General features: G+C 36.4%; 1 protein-coding gene across 1 annotated transcript in view; it reads left to right on the forward strand.

The window, feature by feature from the left end:
• LOC146005465 (uncharacterized) overlaps positions 1-18,703 on the forward strand; it is a 191,331-nt gene that overhangs the window by 118,764 nt on the left and 53,864 nt on the right. Inside the window, exons 33-36 of the mRNA XM_083144708.1 lie at positions 6,505-6,624; positions 10,861-10,965; positions 15,418-15,507; positions 18,259-18,354. Of these exons, the coding sequence (XP_083000834.1) occupies positions 6,505-6,624; positions 10,861-10,965; positions 15,418-15,507; positions 18,259-18,354 (411 nt within the window). The remainder of the gene's footprint in view (positions 1-6,504; positions 6,625-10,860; positions 10,966-15,417; positions 15,508-18,258; positions 18,355-18,703) is intronic.

The following is an 18,703-nucleotide window of genomic DNA, read 5'->3' on the forward strand; positions in this document are numbered from 1 at the left end:
TGTTCTGTAATGTATTGTTTCATTTAACGCAGAACCATATTAATTGAAAAAAATAGCATTTATAAATTAAACGGGTTTTTAAAGTGCATATTTAGCGGTTTTTTTAAAGTTTTATTGCATAACTATCCGAGTCCTACTGATGAGTATCTCCTGTATAATTTCTCTTCTTGTATGATAAGTGAAGTGGTGAGTAATAAAAGTGTGGCTTGAAAATTTGTGTTACTAGTATTGAACTAAAGTTTTTACTAAAAAGTGCTGAAAATGGAAGTTTGTTGTGTCATCAGATTATGTAATTCCAGTCTCAAAAGCTAGTAAACAGTGGCAGTGGGCATTGACCACATGTCACCCATAGAACAGCTGCTTGGCAGATCTTTCCCTCAAATGGTGCCTATGGCATGGAGTTTACTTTCGTTTAGAGGGAAATTTTAGCACTAATGTGAAACATTCTATGGAATAAAATAGCCTTTGAGCTATATTTCAGGATAAAGGAGAAGGAAGGGAATATGACAATATTGATATCTATCCTCCAGATCAGAGAATTAGAAGGTCCAGAGAGGACAATATCTCTGTTGAGCATCTACCATCTATTCAGTCGTTTTCAATGTTCATTGAAGTGGTTGTACATACCTTGCACAGATGATGATGCATGTAGGTCACAAGAATACACACATACTTCCACATGTCTCCCCAAATTTTCGGTGGCTTAGAGGAAATTTTACATTGATATCTTAAAAAGCCTTCAAATTATTTATTAAAAAAACAGTATGTAGCTGACAGTCAGCTATAGTGTACTTTCTCTCTCTCTCCATAACATGTGTCATGTGTAGCTTGTCATTTTTCACATTAGTCTTGATTGACTGATTGATTGATTTGATGATTTAAGTCCACTTTATACACAGTAAGGCTAATCGGGACCTACAGTTTGAAGTGGGATTCGGGTCTCCTTGGTTACAAGGCAATGACGCTACCACTGCACCATCGAGGAAGCCCTTTCACATCAGTCTGGGGCTCTCTTAGTATAGACCACTGTGGATGGTCTGGTTCCAATTTGACTTACGGATTTGTCTCCTCAAACGGCACAGTATTGAAGGTGTAGTAATACTAGCATAAATTATAACTATACTTTTCTCTTTGTAGTCCAACAAAGTATAGTTTTAATTAGTGTTGCTATGTGACTACAATGCCAATCTGCAATTAAGTTATGGCAATTTGTGGGAATCATGTCAGCCTATGTGGGTCATGATTGCAGTAGCGAACTGGTCAGTTACATGGTAGAAAAGAATGATGCTGACAACACAATCACATATAAATTCAACAATCAAATGCATGCAACACAGCTTAACACTACTATCAAGAGGACGAAAACTGCCAAATTTCAGATTTTTCCCGCTCTTACTTTTTGAGTTATTGACTTTCGAAAAAGCAAAAATCCCAAAATTTGATGACATTTTGAAATTTTGAAACAGCTGTAGATCAAAAACTATTTGACCTAGAGAGCTCAAATTGATGTCATTCTCTTCTGATTGTAATAGGCTTTAATTTGAAATGCAACATCAGTGTGGTATTTGAAATTTGTAATTTTTAAAAAACTTGAAAAAAGTTTTTTTGAAAATCTCAAAAACACCATTCTTTTTTTTTTCAAAAAATATATGATTTGTAGACATCAATTGACTATTTGTGTGCAAAATTTCATAATGGGATGGACATGGGTTCCCATGGAAATTAAATTTTTGTATTGTAATGTGTGCGAAATTTGCTAAATTTGTTGACTTCCATGTTATAACTAGGGATGGCCAGATCCGGATCTGCAGATCTGGAATTTTCAGATCCGGATCCGGTACTCTTGAATCTGGGTCCGGAATTGTCGGATCTGGATCCGGAATTGTCGGATCCAGATCCGGAATTTTCAGATCCAGATCCGGAATTTTCAGATCCGGATCCGTTTTGCCATCCAACATGCGCTTCTTTGGAAAGTAAGAATGTGTTTATAACATATTGTTACCTGCTAATATACATATATATATATATATATATATATATATATATATATATATATATATATATATAATATACATACATACACATATGAATGGCTTATTGCAGAAAGGGACCTGAGTCACTTTTGCACAATTCTGAGAAAAACAATGAAAAATCGTATAATATTAATAGTGTAAGAAAGAAATGTGCCGTTGTTGGCTCAAATATTCAACATAATGAATAGTTAATTTTGCAACCCTCAATGCACCCCCCCTGCAGTATGCTGCTAGACACAGTGGAGATGAAAAAATTAACTCCGATACCTCAAAAATGTGACTCAGGTCCCTTTCTGCAATAAGCCATTCATATATATATATAGTGTGTGTGTGCGCGTGCACGATTTGTAATTAATTAATACACTTACAAGGGAGGTCTAAATCTCCCCCTCTGATTTCCATGAAACTTGGCAGGTGCATAGAGCCCCCCCCCCCCCCGCTCAAATGTCAAGATGAGGAGAAATTGATGTGGGTATCTGACCCCGAAACCACGTAAATATGGCATAGGAAGAAACAGGGGGCATAGGGCCTCTCTATACACCTGCCAAATTTCATGGGAATCGGTGGAGGACACAGGGGTCAGATGATCCCCACGTCAATTGGTCCTCATCTTGACATTTGAGGGGATTTTGCCCCCTAAAACAGTTTTTTGCTGAAACAAAAAAACACGTATTTCTTCCTTTGGGCCCCTCTATACACCTGCCACGTTTCATGGAAATCGGAGGGGGCACAGGGGTCAGATCCCCACTTCAATTTGTCCTCATCTTGACAATTGAGTGGATTTTGCCCTGTAAAACAGTTTTTTAGCTGAAACAAAAAAACACATATTTCTTCCTTTGGGCCCCACTATACACCTGCCAAGTTTCATGGAAATCGGAGGGGGCACAGGGGTCAGATCCCCACTTCAATTTGTCCTCATCTTGACAATTGAGTGGGTTTTGCCCTGTAAAACAGTTTTTTAGCTGAAATAAAAAAACACGTATTTCTTCCTTTGGGCCCCACTATACACCTGCCAAGTTTCATGGAAATCGGAAGGGGACACATAGGTCAAATGCCCACTTAAATTTGTCCTCATATTGACATTTGAGGGGGAGTTGCCCCCTAAAACAGTTTTTTAGCCGAAAAAAAAAACACGTATTTAAGCACGTTTATACACACAACTGCCAAGTATCATGGAAATCTGAGGGGGACACAGGGGTCAGAACCTCACTTCAATTTGTCCTCATCTTGACATTTGAGGGGGTTTTGCCCCCTAAAACAGTTTTTAGCTGAAACAAAAAACACGTATTTCTTCCTTTTGGCCCTACTATACGCCTGCCAAGTTTCATGGAAATCGGAGGGGGACACTTAGATAACCTCCCTTGTTAGTCTTACACTTTGTAATTATGTAACACTGCATATATTATAATGTTTTATTTTAATTTGTAAAACTGTAACTGTAGAACAATTGTATAATTTTTGTATAACATTTCTATCTTGTTATATGTGTTAAAGGTTTCACCCTGGAATGAAATGTCTCACATTTATGTGTGTTTTCATTTCCAATACATTCGAATGAACACATATTCGTTTCAATGGCATTTACAAAATCACCTCTGACATTTTATGTTAAACAAGTAAGATTATTTTTGTGCACGAGTGTGATAGCCGATGTGTAGCAAAGTATTTTAGGAACAACACTTGTAGGACTAACTAATGAAAATTTTCTTTGTAATCGAAGATCATAATACCTTTTAAGGTGTGGTAATATTATAATGGGATTGAGATACGAAACTCTCGGATCCGGATCCGGATCCAGATCTGAAACTTTCGGATCTGGAACTCTCGGATCCAGATCCAGAACTTTTGGATCCAGATCTGTAACTTTTGGATCCAGATCCAGATCTGAACGGATCCGGATTTTTCGGATCTGGATCCATTTGGCCATCCCTAGTTATAACCACAACTTTATGCTGAGTGGTTGATGCTGAAGTCTTCATATTAGTCTATTTTATAATTTTTGGACTACATAATATGAAAGTACCTCAAATTTATCACTTTTAAGATCTGACAAGCAAATTGAAAAATATACGAGGGGAAGTCATTAAGTAACAGGAATCTTATTCTAACTTCATGGATATTTATGCACAACGAAAATTTGTATTTCGCCAATCAAAATGGTTCCTTAGCAACACGCCATAAAGTTGTGATGATCAAGCAGTATGCGCCTGCGCAGTAGCTCATACAGCATGGCCGCTCCGCTGTTGATTTGCACCGTAGAAGAGCAACGAAGTGTTATTCGTTTCTTGTGGTCAGAGGTTCAGTATGGAGACAATTGTTTAATTCAGGGGAGAGTATATGAATGGGTGGAAAGATTTAAAGACGGAAGATGAATATCAGTGATGAACCAGTTTGCGTGGCAACTAAATCAGTGAAACTGAAATAGCAGAACGATCAGTGAATCTGTTAATTTAGTACACACTCCCCTAACTTAAACAATTGTCTTCATACTGAACTTTCATTCTGCTGTAGATTTCAGCACAGGTGTGTGCAGGCCCTCTATGGAAGGGGGGGGGGAAGGAAGCCTTAATGAAAGTTCATTTGGAGAAAGAAAAACCTCATTTCATCTCACTGTTTTATTGTATTCATGGGTATGGAACAGGGGCGTATATAGTGTGTGTCCAGAACCACTGAAAATCACTGTATTAGAAGAATACAAACTTCCATGGCACCAATGTTCTTTATTCCCCCTAATTTACATATGAACATGGTTTCATACAGCAGATTCAAAACAACTGCACATAATTTATTCATTTCCAACAGTGATGGCTCCCTCACCTTTTGTCCTTAATCTATAGCCTCTTAATGCTAAGCCCTGTCTACAAAGAAAAAATAAACTGTCCTTGCCCCTCCCCCATTTCTGTCACCCAATCGCTGCTACTGATTTCTAATATATGGACAAAATATTTTGCAAACACATAGGTAACAAAACTAACGAATAAACTGTATGCGATTATTAATAACAAGAAATTTGCTACAGAACAAAGCTGGATAGTTCAATTACATAGGAAATAATGCACCTTCCGTAGTTGCTTGGAACTTTCGTCAGCTTGAAAATACTTAATTTTGTAAAGAGCATAATATCGTTTAATAACGGTGATAATATTCCTCTGCACTAAATTCCTCAGCAAGAGTATTAGAGGGGACAACTGCCTCCTCTTGACCTCCCGTGCACACACCTATGAATTTCAGAAGGTTTCACTCCCTCTGACCACAAGAAACGAATAACACTTCGTTGCTCTTCTACGGTGCAAGTCAACAGCAGAGAGGCCATGCTGTACGAGCTACTGCGCAGGTGCATACTGCTCGATCATCACAACTTTATGGCTTATTACTAAGGAACCATTTTGAGTGGCAAAACACAAATTCTCGTTGCGCATAAATCTCCATGAAGTTTAGAATAAGATTAAAAGTGATAAATTTGATGTCCAAAAATTATAAAATAGACTAATATGAAGACTTCATATTATATGGTTATAACATGGAAGTCAACAAATGTAGCAAATTTCGTACACATTACAATACAAAAATTTAATTTCCATGGGAACCCATGTCCATCCCATTATGAAATTTTGCACACAAATACTCAATTGATGTCTACAAATCATATATTTTTTTGAAAAAAAAATAAAAATGGTGTTTTTGAGATTTTCAAAAAACTTTTTTTCAAGTTTTATAGAAATTACAAATTTCAAATACCACACTGATGCTGCATTTCAAATTAAAGCCTATTAAAATAAGAAGAGAATGACACCAATTTGACTCTCTAGGTCAAATAGTTTTTGATCTACAGCTGTTTCAAAATTTCAAAATGTCATCAAATTTTGGGATTTTTGCTTTTTCGAAAGTCAATAACTCAAAAAGTAAGAGCGGAAAAAATCTGAAATTTGGCAATTTTCGTCAACTTTACTGGTACTACCACTGCACCAAAAATTATCAATTTCTGAGATGTCAAGGTTCAGACCCCAGTTGATTTGGCATGGAATGATCCATATACAAATAGTGTAATTGCTTTTATAAGAAGGGTTGAGGGGTGATCTTCAACATAGTACACCCAATTGTCAACCTTACTTCCATGTAGTACACCCTGGACTGCATTTTGCAGACGAACGAGGTTCTGGCGACTGGCCATATGGCCAGTATAATTCTGTATGTTGTACTGTGTTTTGTCCTTATGTGTGCTGAGTGCCTCGGCTTTTAACCTATCAGAATATTTTAATATTTTAGTTACGACACAACATTACAGTTATTTTAGTTCTGGTAAGGGGCTGGACCCCGTATAAAGTGATGGATGCAAAATAGCCTATGTGCTGACGGACCCAAAATGTTAAATTCAAATTCAAATTTAAAAAAAAAATCAAATAAGAAGGGTTGAAAAGGCAATACTGTGAAACACCTAAATTGAAGATTCTCATTGCAATCATTGTTTCAGGATATGAAGGAAGGCAACAATGAAGACAATTTACCTGATCAATCTCAGGGTACACCTGATCTTAACACCTCTGCCATAGAGAATTCACCCAGAGCTTCAACTTCTATACATGTTGATCCGGTAAGCCTTAAAGATTAATAGTGGCCCTTGATGAAAAGGGTCACATAGAGTATTCCTTGCATATACTTAATACATATGTCTGATAACATTAATTATAAATCAAAAATAGGTTATCCATGGTGCCATGGTGGCAAGGTAGGGAATCCCACTGCTAAGGTGGCTACCATAAGATGTGCATTCTTTGGTTTCATGAAACGAAACCTGCAATAACTGTTAAAAAAACATTTTTTCTTAGAGTACAAGCATAATCCTCCTAGTAAAAACTCCATAAAATACTGGTACCATCAATTTAAGGACACAGGAAGTGTTGAATGCAGGAAAGAGCTGGCCAACCACCAGCTTCTGAAGACATTGTGGATCGAGTGAGACATGCTTCTACAAGTAGCCCAGGCAAATCGACTCGTCACACATGTTGTAAATAAAACTGTTCAATGTAGTCTATTAAAGACAAAAAATAATTATTGATACCTTGTTCCTTTTTTATTCATCCTTGAAATGTGCTCAATAATTTATAACCACCCTGAATATGTTAGAAGTTATGCAAAATGCAACACAATCTTAGCAACAAGATTGTGTAGAGGCATCCAATTTGTGATTAAATTATTATTTTCTGTGAAATTATGAATATTTAAAGCAAAACTTTTGTAGATTGCTATGATGTAGTTCCAATGGAAAACATATATTGTAAAATGTATACATTTTCTGAATGACTTTCAATTGTTACTATTTCGAAGTATTATTATAAGTTCAAAGTAGTATCAGATCTGAATAATCTAGAAATGCAGATAATCCAAATGATGTTTGAATATATAATATTTGATATCTGAATAAAATTTTATTTAGTCATCAATAATGGATATAGTGATAATTTTAAATGTATGAAGCAATATGTCCAGATATAAGGTGTAAATAAATGCCCCTTTAGTCCAATTACACATTTGTCCATGGTATATGTTGGACTTTATATTATGTATGAGGTGTGATACACCCAGAAAATACCTCCTTTCCTGTTGCCACCATCAGAGAGTTGGGGAGAGGGAAGAAGCACAACATTCCAAGGTTCCACATGTTGGGATAAAAGAAAAAGATCCCGTAATCTTTCCAAAAAGGCAGGAAGGCATAGCTCAATAATATCACTTTGGTTCCAGCTTTGAAATCTAATGGGCCTGAGTTCATAGTGGTGCATATTGTCCATCTTTTTTTGTTTGTTTGTTTGTTTTTTTCAAAACTGGGGGAGATTATGTATCCTCAAAGAGTGGTCTATTGTTATACTTCACTGCAAATTTGGTCCATCCAGCATTCATAGGGTCAACTCTAGAAGCGAATTTCAGGGACATCTATTGTTAGATGAAAATGACGGTTTTTGTCTATAATTGCAATAGGTTTTTGTTTTCACTGTGTACACTTTAGTATTAATGGGTTGCCGACAAAGCTTTGTTCAATTGTATACAGGTATGTATACTATAGAACTGTTTCTTCTGGAGTGCAACAACTCCAATTTTCAATATTACCCAAAAATTACAAATAATCTTCGCTAAGATAGGCAAGAGATCCAGTGACAACATAAAAGAGCAGCCATCTTAATTTTCTAATTGTCTCATATAGGAACATTTCAAAACAAAGCTCTTAATATGGCATTGTTTCAAAGGTTGTATTTGAAGGGAGAGGATGAGGTGAGGAGGAATTCCCCTCATCTAATTTCAATTTATTAGTCCCCTGGAGACATGTTACATATAATATCCCTACGTTTCAAAAGATGTTACTGGAATCCTCCCCACTGCTCAAATACCCTTCTCAATACTTATATGTTAACATTCATCTGAATTACTTTTTGCAATCAATAGATATTGGCAGTAATCCGCAAGAGAATTGGCAGTGGTTTAGCTCTACTTATAATAAATTTAGTATGAACTATCCTCTTCACCACACACGACAGTCAATAACCACATAGGTAAAGTTTGAAGCACTGTAGGAGACACACTAGCAACATTGCCAGAATTTCTGGCAACTTTGGTTCTAACCTAGGTCATTAAATCTTATGATAAAAAATTAAACATAATTTGGAAACACTTAGTACAGTGGAACCTTGATAACTCAAACTTCAACATCTCGAATTCCTTGATAAGACGAATTTTGTAATCCCCTTGAATTGTCCAATACACAATACTAATTTTACCTCAACAACTCGCATAAAACCTTGATAAGACGAATTCTTGTACAGTGTATGGGATGCCGTTTGAGCTCAATAACTCGTAGGTAGAGTATGAAAAACCTCTATGAGCCGAAGTTAAATTCTAATCACCTCTATAACTCGAAGTTTTAGTCGCACGGACCTCAATAAGTCGAAGTGTAGGGTGCGTACGTGCAATGTCAGGTGATCAACAATAGTGTCGGGCATATGTTATAGGCATACTTAGTGCAGACCTTCAGAAGGGTCAGTAAACTATAGACCTCTATAACTCGAAATCGGCGATTTTGGCCCTCAATAACTCGAACCTTGGTAAGTCGAAATCCTTGATACCTCGATTTTTTTTCTTCCTCCCCTCAAGTTCGAGTTACCAAGGTTCCACTGTACATATATTTACATTCTAAGAAAACCCAGACTCATTCACAAAATAGTAAAACTGAAAACTTGACGCAATTTCTATTGCCAAGTTCAAACTTAATGCCCATCGAATCCACCTACAAGTTTCTTGTGAACACTCTAATACACATAAATTATCAGCACTATGCTGTTGTCTCGGCTCAGCAAGTTGTTCAGTTGCAGAATGGTATCCTTCTTGAATCCACAAGACTGGATCATTAATGGATACGATTGATTTTTCAAATGTGGTTGTAACATAGTTAAGAAATGTATACTGTATGCTTTCAATTCAATTTTCTTTGAGGGGGATAAAAGCAACCCTGGCAGGGATAAAAAATAAAGGAGCTTCAGTACCAGTGATGCAGGTTGGATGTCGCAGCGACATTATTCTTGACCGTGTGCCGCACGTATGGGTCCATCGACCCTCATACGTGGTGAGATGTATATTAAGCTACAATTCTTGATAATTATAACACCATTAAGCCTTGTTTCCATGATTATGAAAAACTAAATATGCTGACCAAGGCAGTAAATTATTTTATTAAAAACATAAACTAAACGTACCGTTTCAACCTTCTAGCAAGGTCTTCATCAGACTCTGTATCAAGTACAAAAGTAACAAATACACAAAAAGGGGATTATATATACACAAACATTACTCCCTCCAGACTATTAGAAAGTTGTTAGGAACTTTCTAGCAGGTGGCTTTCACTTTCCAGCTGTACTTTCACCTAAAAGGCTAAACATAATTATTTTCATATAGAATGTGAAGAGATATTCATATAGAAAATCTCACGCTCTTTTTCCTTCATTTTTCTCCCTTCTCCTCTCCTCTTTCTCTCTTGTCTTTTCCACTCTTTCTAACGCCTTCTTCGATTCTTTGTTTAACTTTAATCCCCCATTCTAGTTCATTATGTGTTCTTCACCTTTCTTCTCTATTTCCTTGGCTTCCTTCCATTTTCTCACTAGCATTCTCTTCTCCCTTCCTATCTGCTTAGCCTCATCCCACTCTATGTCATGTAATGTTTCTCTCGTGTGTTTAAATATTGCATTTCTCTCCCTTTTAAGTCGTACATCATCCCTATGTTGTTTCAACCTGTCTTTCAGCCTTTTTTTCGTTTCTCCTATGTACACACTCTGACATTCTTTACATTTCACTTCGTAGATAATCCCTTCCTCTTCCTCTTCTCTGTTCTCCTTTTTCTTGCTTGCATTCTTCGCTATTCTTAAGATGCTTCTCCCTCCCTTCCTGTAAGTTTTAATTCCCGCTTTCCTAAGCACTTTGCTTATCTTTTCTGTGGTCTTCCCCATACTCTTTATTCCAAACCTTTTGTCTTTCTCTTCCTCTTTTTCTTTCTCTTCCAATTCTCCCCTTCCTCTTTTCTTCCTTCTTCTGTTTATGTCCAGTCTATCCTGCTTCTCATAGCCATTCTTTTCCAGCTGTTTCCATAGGCTATTTATTTTGCCTTCTTTTTCGCATTCTTTCATGCATATTTTCTTGATTCTGTCCTCCATATTCTTTATAAAATTTCTTTTTTTTTTCTAAATGTTACGTTTAGTTTATGTTTTTAATAAAATAATTTACTGCCTTGGTCAGCATATTTAGTTTTTTTGATAATTATGTATGTTGTCTCATTTTATCTTATTTCCAGGGAGAAGATCAGGAAAATGAAACCAGGCTCATTCAAGTGCGTACAAAAAAAAGAGTCACCTTCGCTGATGCATTCACAAACCCATCAGATAGCATAGGAGAAATGGTAAGTTATCTTAATCATCTCTTTGACTTTCAATACCTTATTGGTGCCAGTGGTGTATGCTGGGTTCAACACCTGTGCTAATCACCATACCATGGTGGTCCCAAGTTCGATATTCGGTGGAGGCACATAGTGGTTCAGATCCCACTTTAAACTGTACGTCCAATCCCAATTAGCCTATCTGTGCATAAAAGGAACCTAAAAAAAAACCTCAAGGAAATCACCATACGAGAGTGCTTGAATAGACAAAAAAATACTGGGGGGGGGGCTCTTCCTCATCTCTTTCGGATTTGGAAGCGATGTAACATTCTGATTAAAAATACATTACCTCACAAATGAGAATAAGGAAAGGATTTAAAGTATTTCATGCCTATTTATAAAAAATGGTACTTGTATTGTCACATATTTTTGTGGTATTAACTTTTCATGTGGATACTTCATTGCAACAGGAACTCCACTCTTCTCTCTTTTGGGGTAACTTCATTGTCATGTATTTACAAAATATTTCCTGTTGCCACTCTTTGATTTTCACAAGAATGCTTTCTCAATAGATAGAACAGCTAAATCGCTCAACTTGCCTTTGTGCTGAAATAAGTCTTAATCCTCTTAAGAGCAGAGGAATTTCATGTGAATAAATCCATATACAAAATTGTTCCTGGATTTTGCATTTTCATGCTTTATGAGTTCTTCAGACACAGGTGCTAGAAAAATTATGTGTGTATGTATGGTCGGACCCCGTAGCAGGGTGGTTAGCACATTGTGCTACGACACCAGGGGTCCCGGGTTCGAATCCTGGCCTGGGAATGGATGTCCGTGAGTGTCCATCAATTTCATCATATCATCACTCATCCCCATCTTCGCAAATTAGCCAAAAGTGGCACAAAAAGCAAAGTGAAATAAAGAAAATCAACTTATGTTAAGTTAGCCTGATATGAACCAGCCTGAACGTTTCGCACACGTGAATATAGCACCCGAAAGATAATCCAAAACACACCAGATGGGAAGTTGCCTACCGTTACATGCATGCATAGGTAATTAATAATTGCTAATTTAAATACTGCGTACAAATAAATAATCCAATTAAAACAAACAAATATACTTTATTGCGAACAAATAAATAATCCAATAAAAAGACACAATAGATGTTTTTCCTTTATAATGTTAAATTTCAAGTATTCCTCACAATTTGAGTAGAAATATACCACATTGCAGAAATATGTATAAAATTAGATACGTCACCCTTGCACTAAAAATTTAAAATATGTAACTTGCATTTGATATGACTTCGTAAAATATTGGTCACTCTTTAGTAGTGTTTAATATTTTTTTAAAAGTGACTGTAGTATGTCTTACTGAAAGATAAGACCAGGAATATTGTTTTTTTGCATTATGTTAATTCATGGAGTACATGAAAAATAATTTGAAAAGTTTGCAAGAAGAACTCCCACTACTTCGAAACATTACAGGTTATATATTGTATCATATAACATATATTTGATATTAAATGAGAGTACGACACATGCATTACCTACTTCGATCAGCTGTTTCATTTTATTGCAATAAATATTTAGTTTTTTAAAACATATTTCAGTTGAAAAAACATGCATTTGGAATTGACAAGCAGACATTTGCACGTAATAAACAAACAAAACACAATCAAAAACACAACTTTCTCCTGTTTCTGTTGCCAGGTCATACGACAAGCAGGAGAAAGTTCCACCTTACAAGGCTGAGGATAAAAATGCTTGGTGCAACCCACTGCTGCCTAAATCTCCCACCTGTCATTATCCAGCACTTTGTAAAGTGGCAGATTGAGTGGCAATGGTGCAACTGGCCCTAAATAACAAAAAATGAATCAAGTCAGCAAAGGGAAACACTTTACATATATATTCCACAACTTTTACTTAAATGAAGGTTATGAATAGGGAGTGGATATTTGCATGTTTTTTTCTCCTTAAGGAAAATTCATATGCTATCAATGGATTTATCCATTTCACTTGATGTGGATTACTCTGACAAAGTTTTATAGTGCATATAAATGCATATTTCGGATGTTAATGCATATTTTAGCTTAATGTACATATAATCTGCATATATTGGGAATAATTTTCATGTAATTGTTCGTTTTATGTTTGTCTGCTTCATTTTCCCTGTCAACATTTAAATATAGCCTACTTCGTCTGGTCATGGGCACTAGATGGGTCAATAACATTCCAAAACTCATCTCATACCATTGCAGGTGGTCTGGTTGAGAAGATAGAGAACAAAGGACAGATATAAATAATCACAAAAAGTTATTGTATTTTTATTATGTCTAATTTAAGAATAAAATACACTCATAGTGCATATCTTCATCTGACCATCATTCCCTTAGTTTCTACCATATTCTTATTTTGTACTAAATAACAGAATGATCCCTTACTACGTTATACAGCAGCATTGTCCAAAAAAATGAACATAACTTTATAAAAATCACAGTGTCCAGACCTACGCACTCAACAAATGTTTTCTGTTGCCAAAAATGAAAGTTCTGTTTGATCATGGTAAATTTGCATTTTGGTAATTATCCATTTAAGCTGCCAAAAACTACTCTAAATGACTGAAATGTATTACATGTTTACAGCTGTTACTTCTTCTCTCATTCGGCATTTATTGTCACTTCTGCAGTGCACACAGACACACTCACAGATTTACACCTTTCAGAGATGTGGTAGCTAAATATTCAAACAACATACGGGTTCGGATTAAACATGATTTTTGGGTGATTTTCTCCACAAAAGGAGCAGTGATTTGAAGTGCTAATTTTACTATTAAATTAATTGGAAGGATAAAGATGACAGTCCTATAGAAACTGAGATAGTGTCCGTGGGATTTGTGTACTTATTGATATATTTAATACCGTTTTTATGAGTGTATAGCACAGTCACTGGTTTTGATAAGGAAAATTCTCACAATTATATCTCGTATATAATCTGTAGCACAATTTATGTTTAAAAAAATTATGTTTTTATTATTCTTTGGTCTATCGTTGTGCATTATTTTCCATCAAATCTCAAGTGACAAATAGCATTTGTTCGACTCCCATGTTACGGTAGGTGCAAACCACAGATTCATAGTGCAGATGGTTTGCTGCCTGAGTTTAATACCTGCCTATAATACATTAATCTCCACCAGAACCGCACGTTAAATGTAGCAATCCAACATTGCTTCATTTGAATTGATGGTTAAGGTGAGGGATTCACATTAGGAGTGTTGAATCACCGCATTAGGCCATCCAGACCATTGTTGTATGTCTGTAGTTGTACCATGTGCAATTTTTATCATTGTGTTGTTAATTTGAATAAAAATGCAGTTAATCTGAATCTTAAATGAAGTATTAAAAATATGGTAAAATTTCGTTGATAGTTTTGAACGGACAAAGATTAGATCTTTTTTCTTTCTTTGTCCGTCCAATTTCCTTTTGATATTTTTCAAAGGAAAATAGTACCAGGAGAAGTTGAGATAGCTGAATTGGAGAAGCAGTTAGCAATAGCTTCCAGAAACCCAAGTTTGCACTTCCTGAGATTTGTGATTTCAGTGTTGCAGGAAGAACCTGTCCAGGATTTGCCTGGGTATTCCACAACTGAAATTTATTTATTTATTTGAAAATTCTGAATACAGAAAAATCTATTTTACATCAGGATATTAACACAAGAAAAGAAACGAACAAATACTGTCCAGTGGGCTCTTGTGAAATGGAAAGAACATTTTCAAAATTCAAAGGGTTATTTTCTGACAATCGCAATAGTCTGCTACCTGAAAACATCGATAAATAACATCTAGTATATTGAAATGATAATGGAAAAGAATAAGATATTGATTAATGCAACGAAAAGAGCATAGTGTTTCCAACAAGATACGTATATTACTTTAATTGCAATATTGCAATTTTTAGAGCAAGCCTTCAGACAAAAGAATGTATGTAATATAATCATTTTGTTACATGAAACTAAAAACATTTGTAAATTAGTATTTTTTGGTGATACTAAATAGCACAATTTATAACACTTTCATTTCTATAATTGCGTTCAGTGAGTTACTGATACATTTACTTCCCATGTAAGGTGTACAGAACCTTAAAATAGGTTGTTTTGAAAATTTTTAGTGCATATTTTGGCATTTTTAGTGCATTTTTGGCTTCTTTTAGTGCATATAAATCCGCCCCCTAGTTATGAATGAGCCCATCAGGATTGAAATTTTGCTTTTCGTAATAAGTGTAAGGTTTTCATATCAAACCTAAGATTTTATTCACCATAACACTGATATGTCACTTTACTTTGAAATCCTGTATTCAATCTAATTGTTGTGCTTTTATTTATGACAAATATGTCTATCACTATAAAATTTGCATTTTTGTGCTTCTGATAATTATTTAAAATGCTTCAAGATAATCATATTTTGTTTATGTTCGTCTAGGATGAAGACATTACTGGGCATTCTTCACAAAAGGCAACCACCTCTTCAAATCACAATGACAAAGCTGTGTGGAATGTTTCTACAAAACCAGTGAGTTACAGTTTTCTATTGCAATTAGAATCAGAGTTAATAAGTGCTTGATATTTGCTGATTTTACACATAGATGAGTAGAAATGGTTTGTACGAGTTCAGAGAAGGAATAAAATCAGAAACTAATGACTGAACTATTATGGAGGTATACCAAGAGAACTATTGGGGAACTAGTTGAAAGCATATAGTAGTGTATTTCAGTCTCTAAAGCCTGGCAACACCAGCAATGGAACTTGACACACTGACCACGTGTCATCCCAGTGAAAAACTGATTGCCAGACCTCGGCTCTCGGAGGGCTATTGCACCATGAAGTTTGGTTTAGATAAATTGATTGAATGATTGATTTGGTTTATTTTACTTCACTTTTCTGCCACTTTTGGTTAATTGCAAGGATGAATATGAATGATGATATGATGAATTTGGCGAAGAGACAATCACAGGATGGTTTGACTGACTGATTTTGTTTATTTTACTTTGCTTTTCTGCAACTTTTGGTTAATTGCAAAGATGGGGTTGAGTGATGATATGATGAAATTGATGAATGGACACTCACAAACATCCATGCCCAGGCTGGGATTTGAACCCGGGACCCCTGGCATTGTAGCAAAATGTGCTAATCACTCCACCACGGGGGCCGGCTCTCACAGAATGGGATTCGATCTCGGACCCCTGGTGTCGTCGTGAACTGTCCTAACCAGTCCACCACAGAGGTCGACAGTTTAGATAAATATTACTAAACTCCTCCATGATCAAAGTACAGTCACGGTGGTCTAGTCAGAGGGCATCTGACTGCCATGCAGGAGACCCAGGTTCGATTCCCAGATTGAGTGATCTAAGGGTGGATTTTTTCCAGCTTTGTCCCAGCACTAACGTGGGAATTTTTTGAGCCTTGTCCCTGCATTAAGTGGCTCTTGGGCTTACCCAGACTCAAATCAATGGGTCCTGGGGGGGTAAAGGTGGCCAGAGCATGGTGCTGATCACATCACCTCCAAAATGGCCAAGATCAAGAATGTGTGGGACCCTACCCCCACATCCCCTAAATGTGACTTTATGGCATGGTGCTATATGCATGGGAAACTTTACCTTACCATTTACCATGATCAAAGCTACGATATAAATGTAAATAGTGAATAATAATTCTTGTTCATTACAGTGGAAATGGATCAAAGTAGCGTGTAGCATTATTAGTGAGATTATCTAACTAATATATTTTCTGCAAAATTAGTAGTTGTGCCCAGAACTCAAGGTGGGAATTGTGGGATGAGTGATCCTTCCATGTTTAACATGGTAACGGTGAGACAGTTGGAGGGATGTCTTGTGTACATTTTTCTAGCTGGGGAAACCATTCCACCTTCACTTCGAGCACTGGTTGTAGTTGTAGGTTTTTCTTTCCCAACTGAAATTTCATCAAGGCTTTTGCCCCCCCTAATCAGAGGGTCTACGCACGCCTATGATGTCTGTATGTGTAAATAACATAGTGAATGAAATTAAGAAGGGCCATGCACGGAGGGACATGTAGCAATTGAGGAGCAAAAAAGGATTAGTTAAAAATGTTTATGGCCTGGAGCTGCATCTTCAATTCTAGATAAAAAAAAATGGCAGAAATCTAGACTGTTCGGTAAAGCGCACTTTTACAGCAGACAGTTATTATGTCTATTCTTTTAATAGCAAACAATACAGATATTATATAAATGTTGGGTCATCACTGTTTAGAAACTTTGCAACTTTGCTCAATATAAAAGTATACCAATAATAGTTTCATTAATTGATTCAGTGTAACTTAAATGAAAGCAACAAAGAATTGCAGTATGTGACTTTTATGCCTTTTTCAAAACGCTCTAGAAATAAGTGTGTTTGGCCTGCAAAGTTGCTGGGTCCAGAAGAGCGACGATATAGTTGGTACAAAAAAATAATGTGATTCTGTAGCCAGGCTTGTTGAAGATTGTGAGTGGTGGGGTGTGGTGTTGAGGGGGGACAATGTGAGGAAAAGGGGGGAAGGTTGGGAATGTGGATGAGAGGTGGTGTAGGGATTTAGTTGAAAAAAGTTACAGAGTGGCCTAATTCAGGTCAGGGGATGTGTGGTTGATATGTAGGCCATCTCCAATGTTTTCTGTGCTGAGGTGTTGGTGGATTGGCGTAAGGGGTGGACGATTGTTGAAAGGGGTATTGGAACTGCTGGTATGGACTGCAACAGTGAAGTCCAGGTTTTGGGTGCAGGAGCAGCGGTTGTTGATTCTGAAGTTGAGGGCTGTAGAAGTTTCCCCCATGTGAAAGCCGCTACAGATGTTGAGAATGAAGTTTGAGGTGTGGCAGGTTTCTTTTGGGTGGAGGGTAAATTTGCCTGTGGCAGTATGAATCTGGAAAGTAGGAGAGTGATGATGATGGGACAGATTTTGTACCTTGGCCTGTTGCATTTGTAGGCAAGGAGTTATGCCTTTTACGTTGAAGAGGTATTGTAGATCAGGATGTTTTGGAGATTGGTGGAGGGTGCTTGAAAACAACTCTGGCCTTGTCTGGAAAGATGCTTCTGGTGTTAGGATCATGGTGGATAATAGGAAGGAGGGTATGAAGGGTGTACCTGTTAGGGGTGTGGGATATGTGTCAACACTCAGGGCATCCATAATTTTACAATTTTCATAGTACTCTAACTTTTACCATAGCAGCTATAATTATATTGGTGTGATACTTCTAGTTTTGGAGACTATGCCACATACACAAGCAATGTGTTTTTATTCCTCTTGTTTACTTAGGAAGAAACAGAGCTGAAAAGGCAGGGAAGCAGCAAAATAAATGTCATCCGAAAAAGAGATTATTCATCTATTCAAAAGGACAGTGACAAGGACCAGGTATGAATACTCAACTATGTTTCTTGTATAACTTGCATAATTTTATTTATTTTGGATAAATATCTAAGACTAGAATTTATCTGCACCCAAACAGTGCTAACTATACACAGCCATTTTTGTCAAAATATGTAAGAATATGCAATAAAATGCAAAATTGTCATTAGCTGCATGAATGTTTAATTATTTCATTGTTTTCCAGCATGAATACTATCAGTATTACTACTTTATGGCTTCATATTAACCCTTTTTTCTCTCTTGTTATGGCATTGGCTACATTCAAGTCATGACAAGTAATAGTATACAACAGTATATGAATAGGCATCACAGTTGCCAAAACCCTGAGGGCCTC

Source organism: Lepisma saccharinum, chromosome 23 (genome assembly GCF_977018435.1).
Source record: "Lepisma saccharinum chromosome 23, izLepSacc3.1, whole genome shotgun sequence".
In the NCBI taxonomy this organism is placed as follows: Eukaryota; Metazoa; Arthropoda; class Insecta; order Zygentoma; family Lepismatidae; genus Lepisma; species Lepisma saccharinum.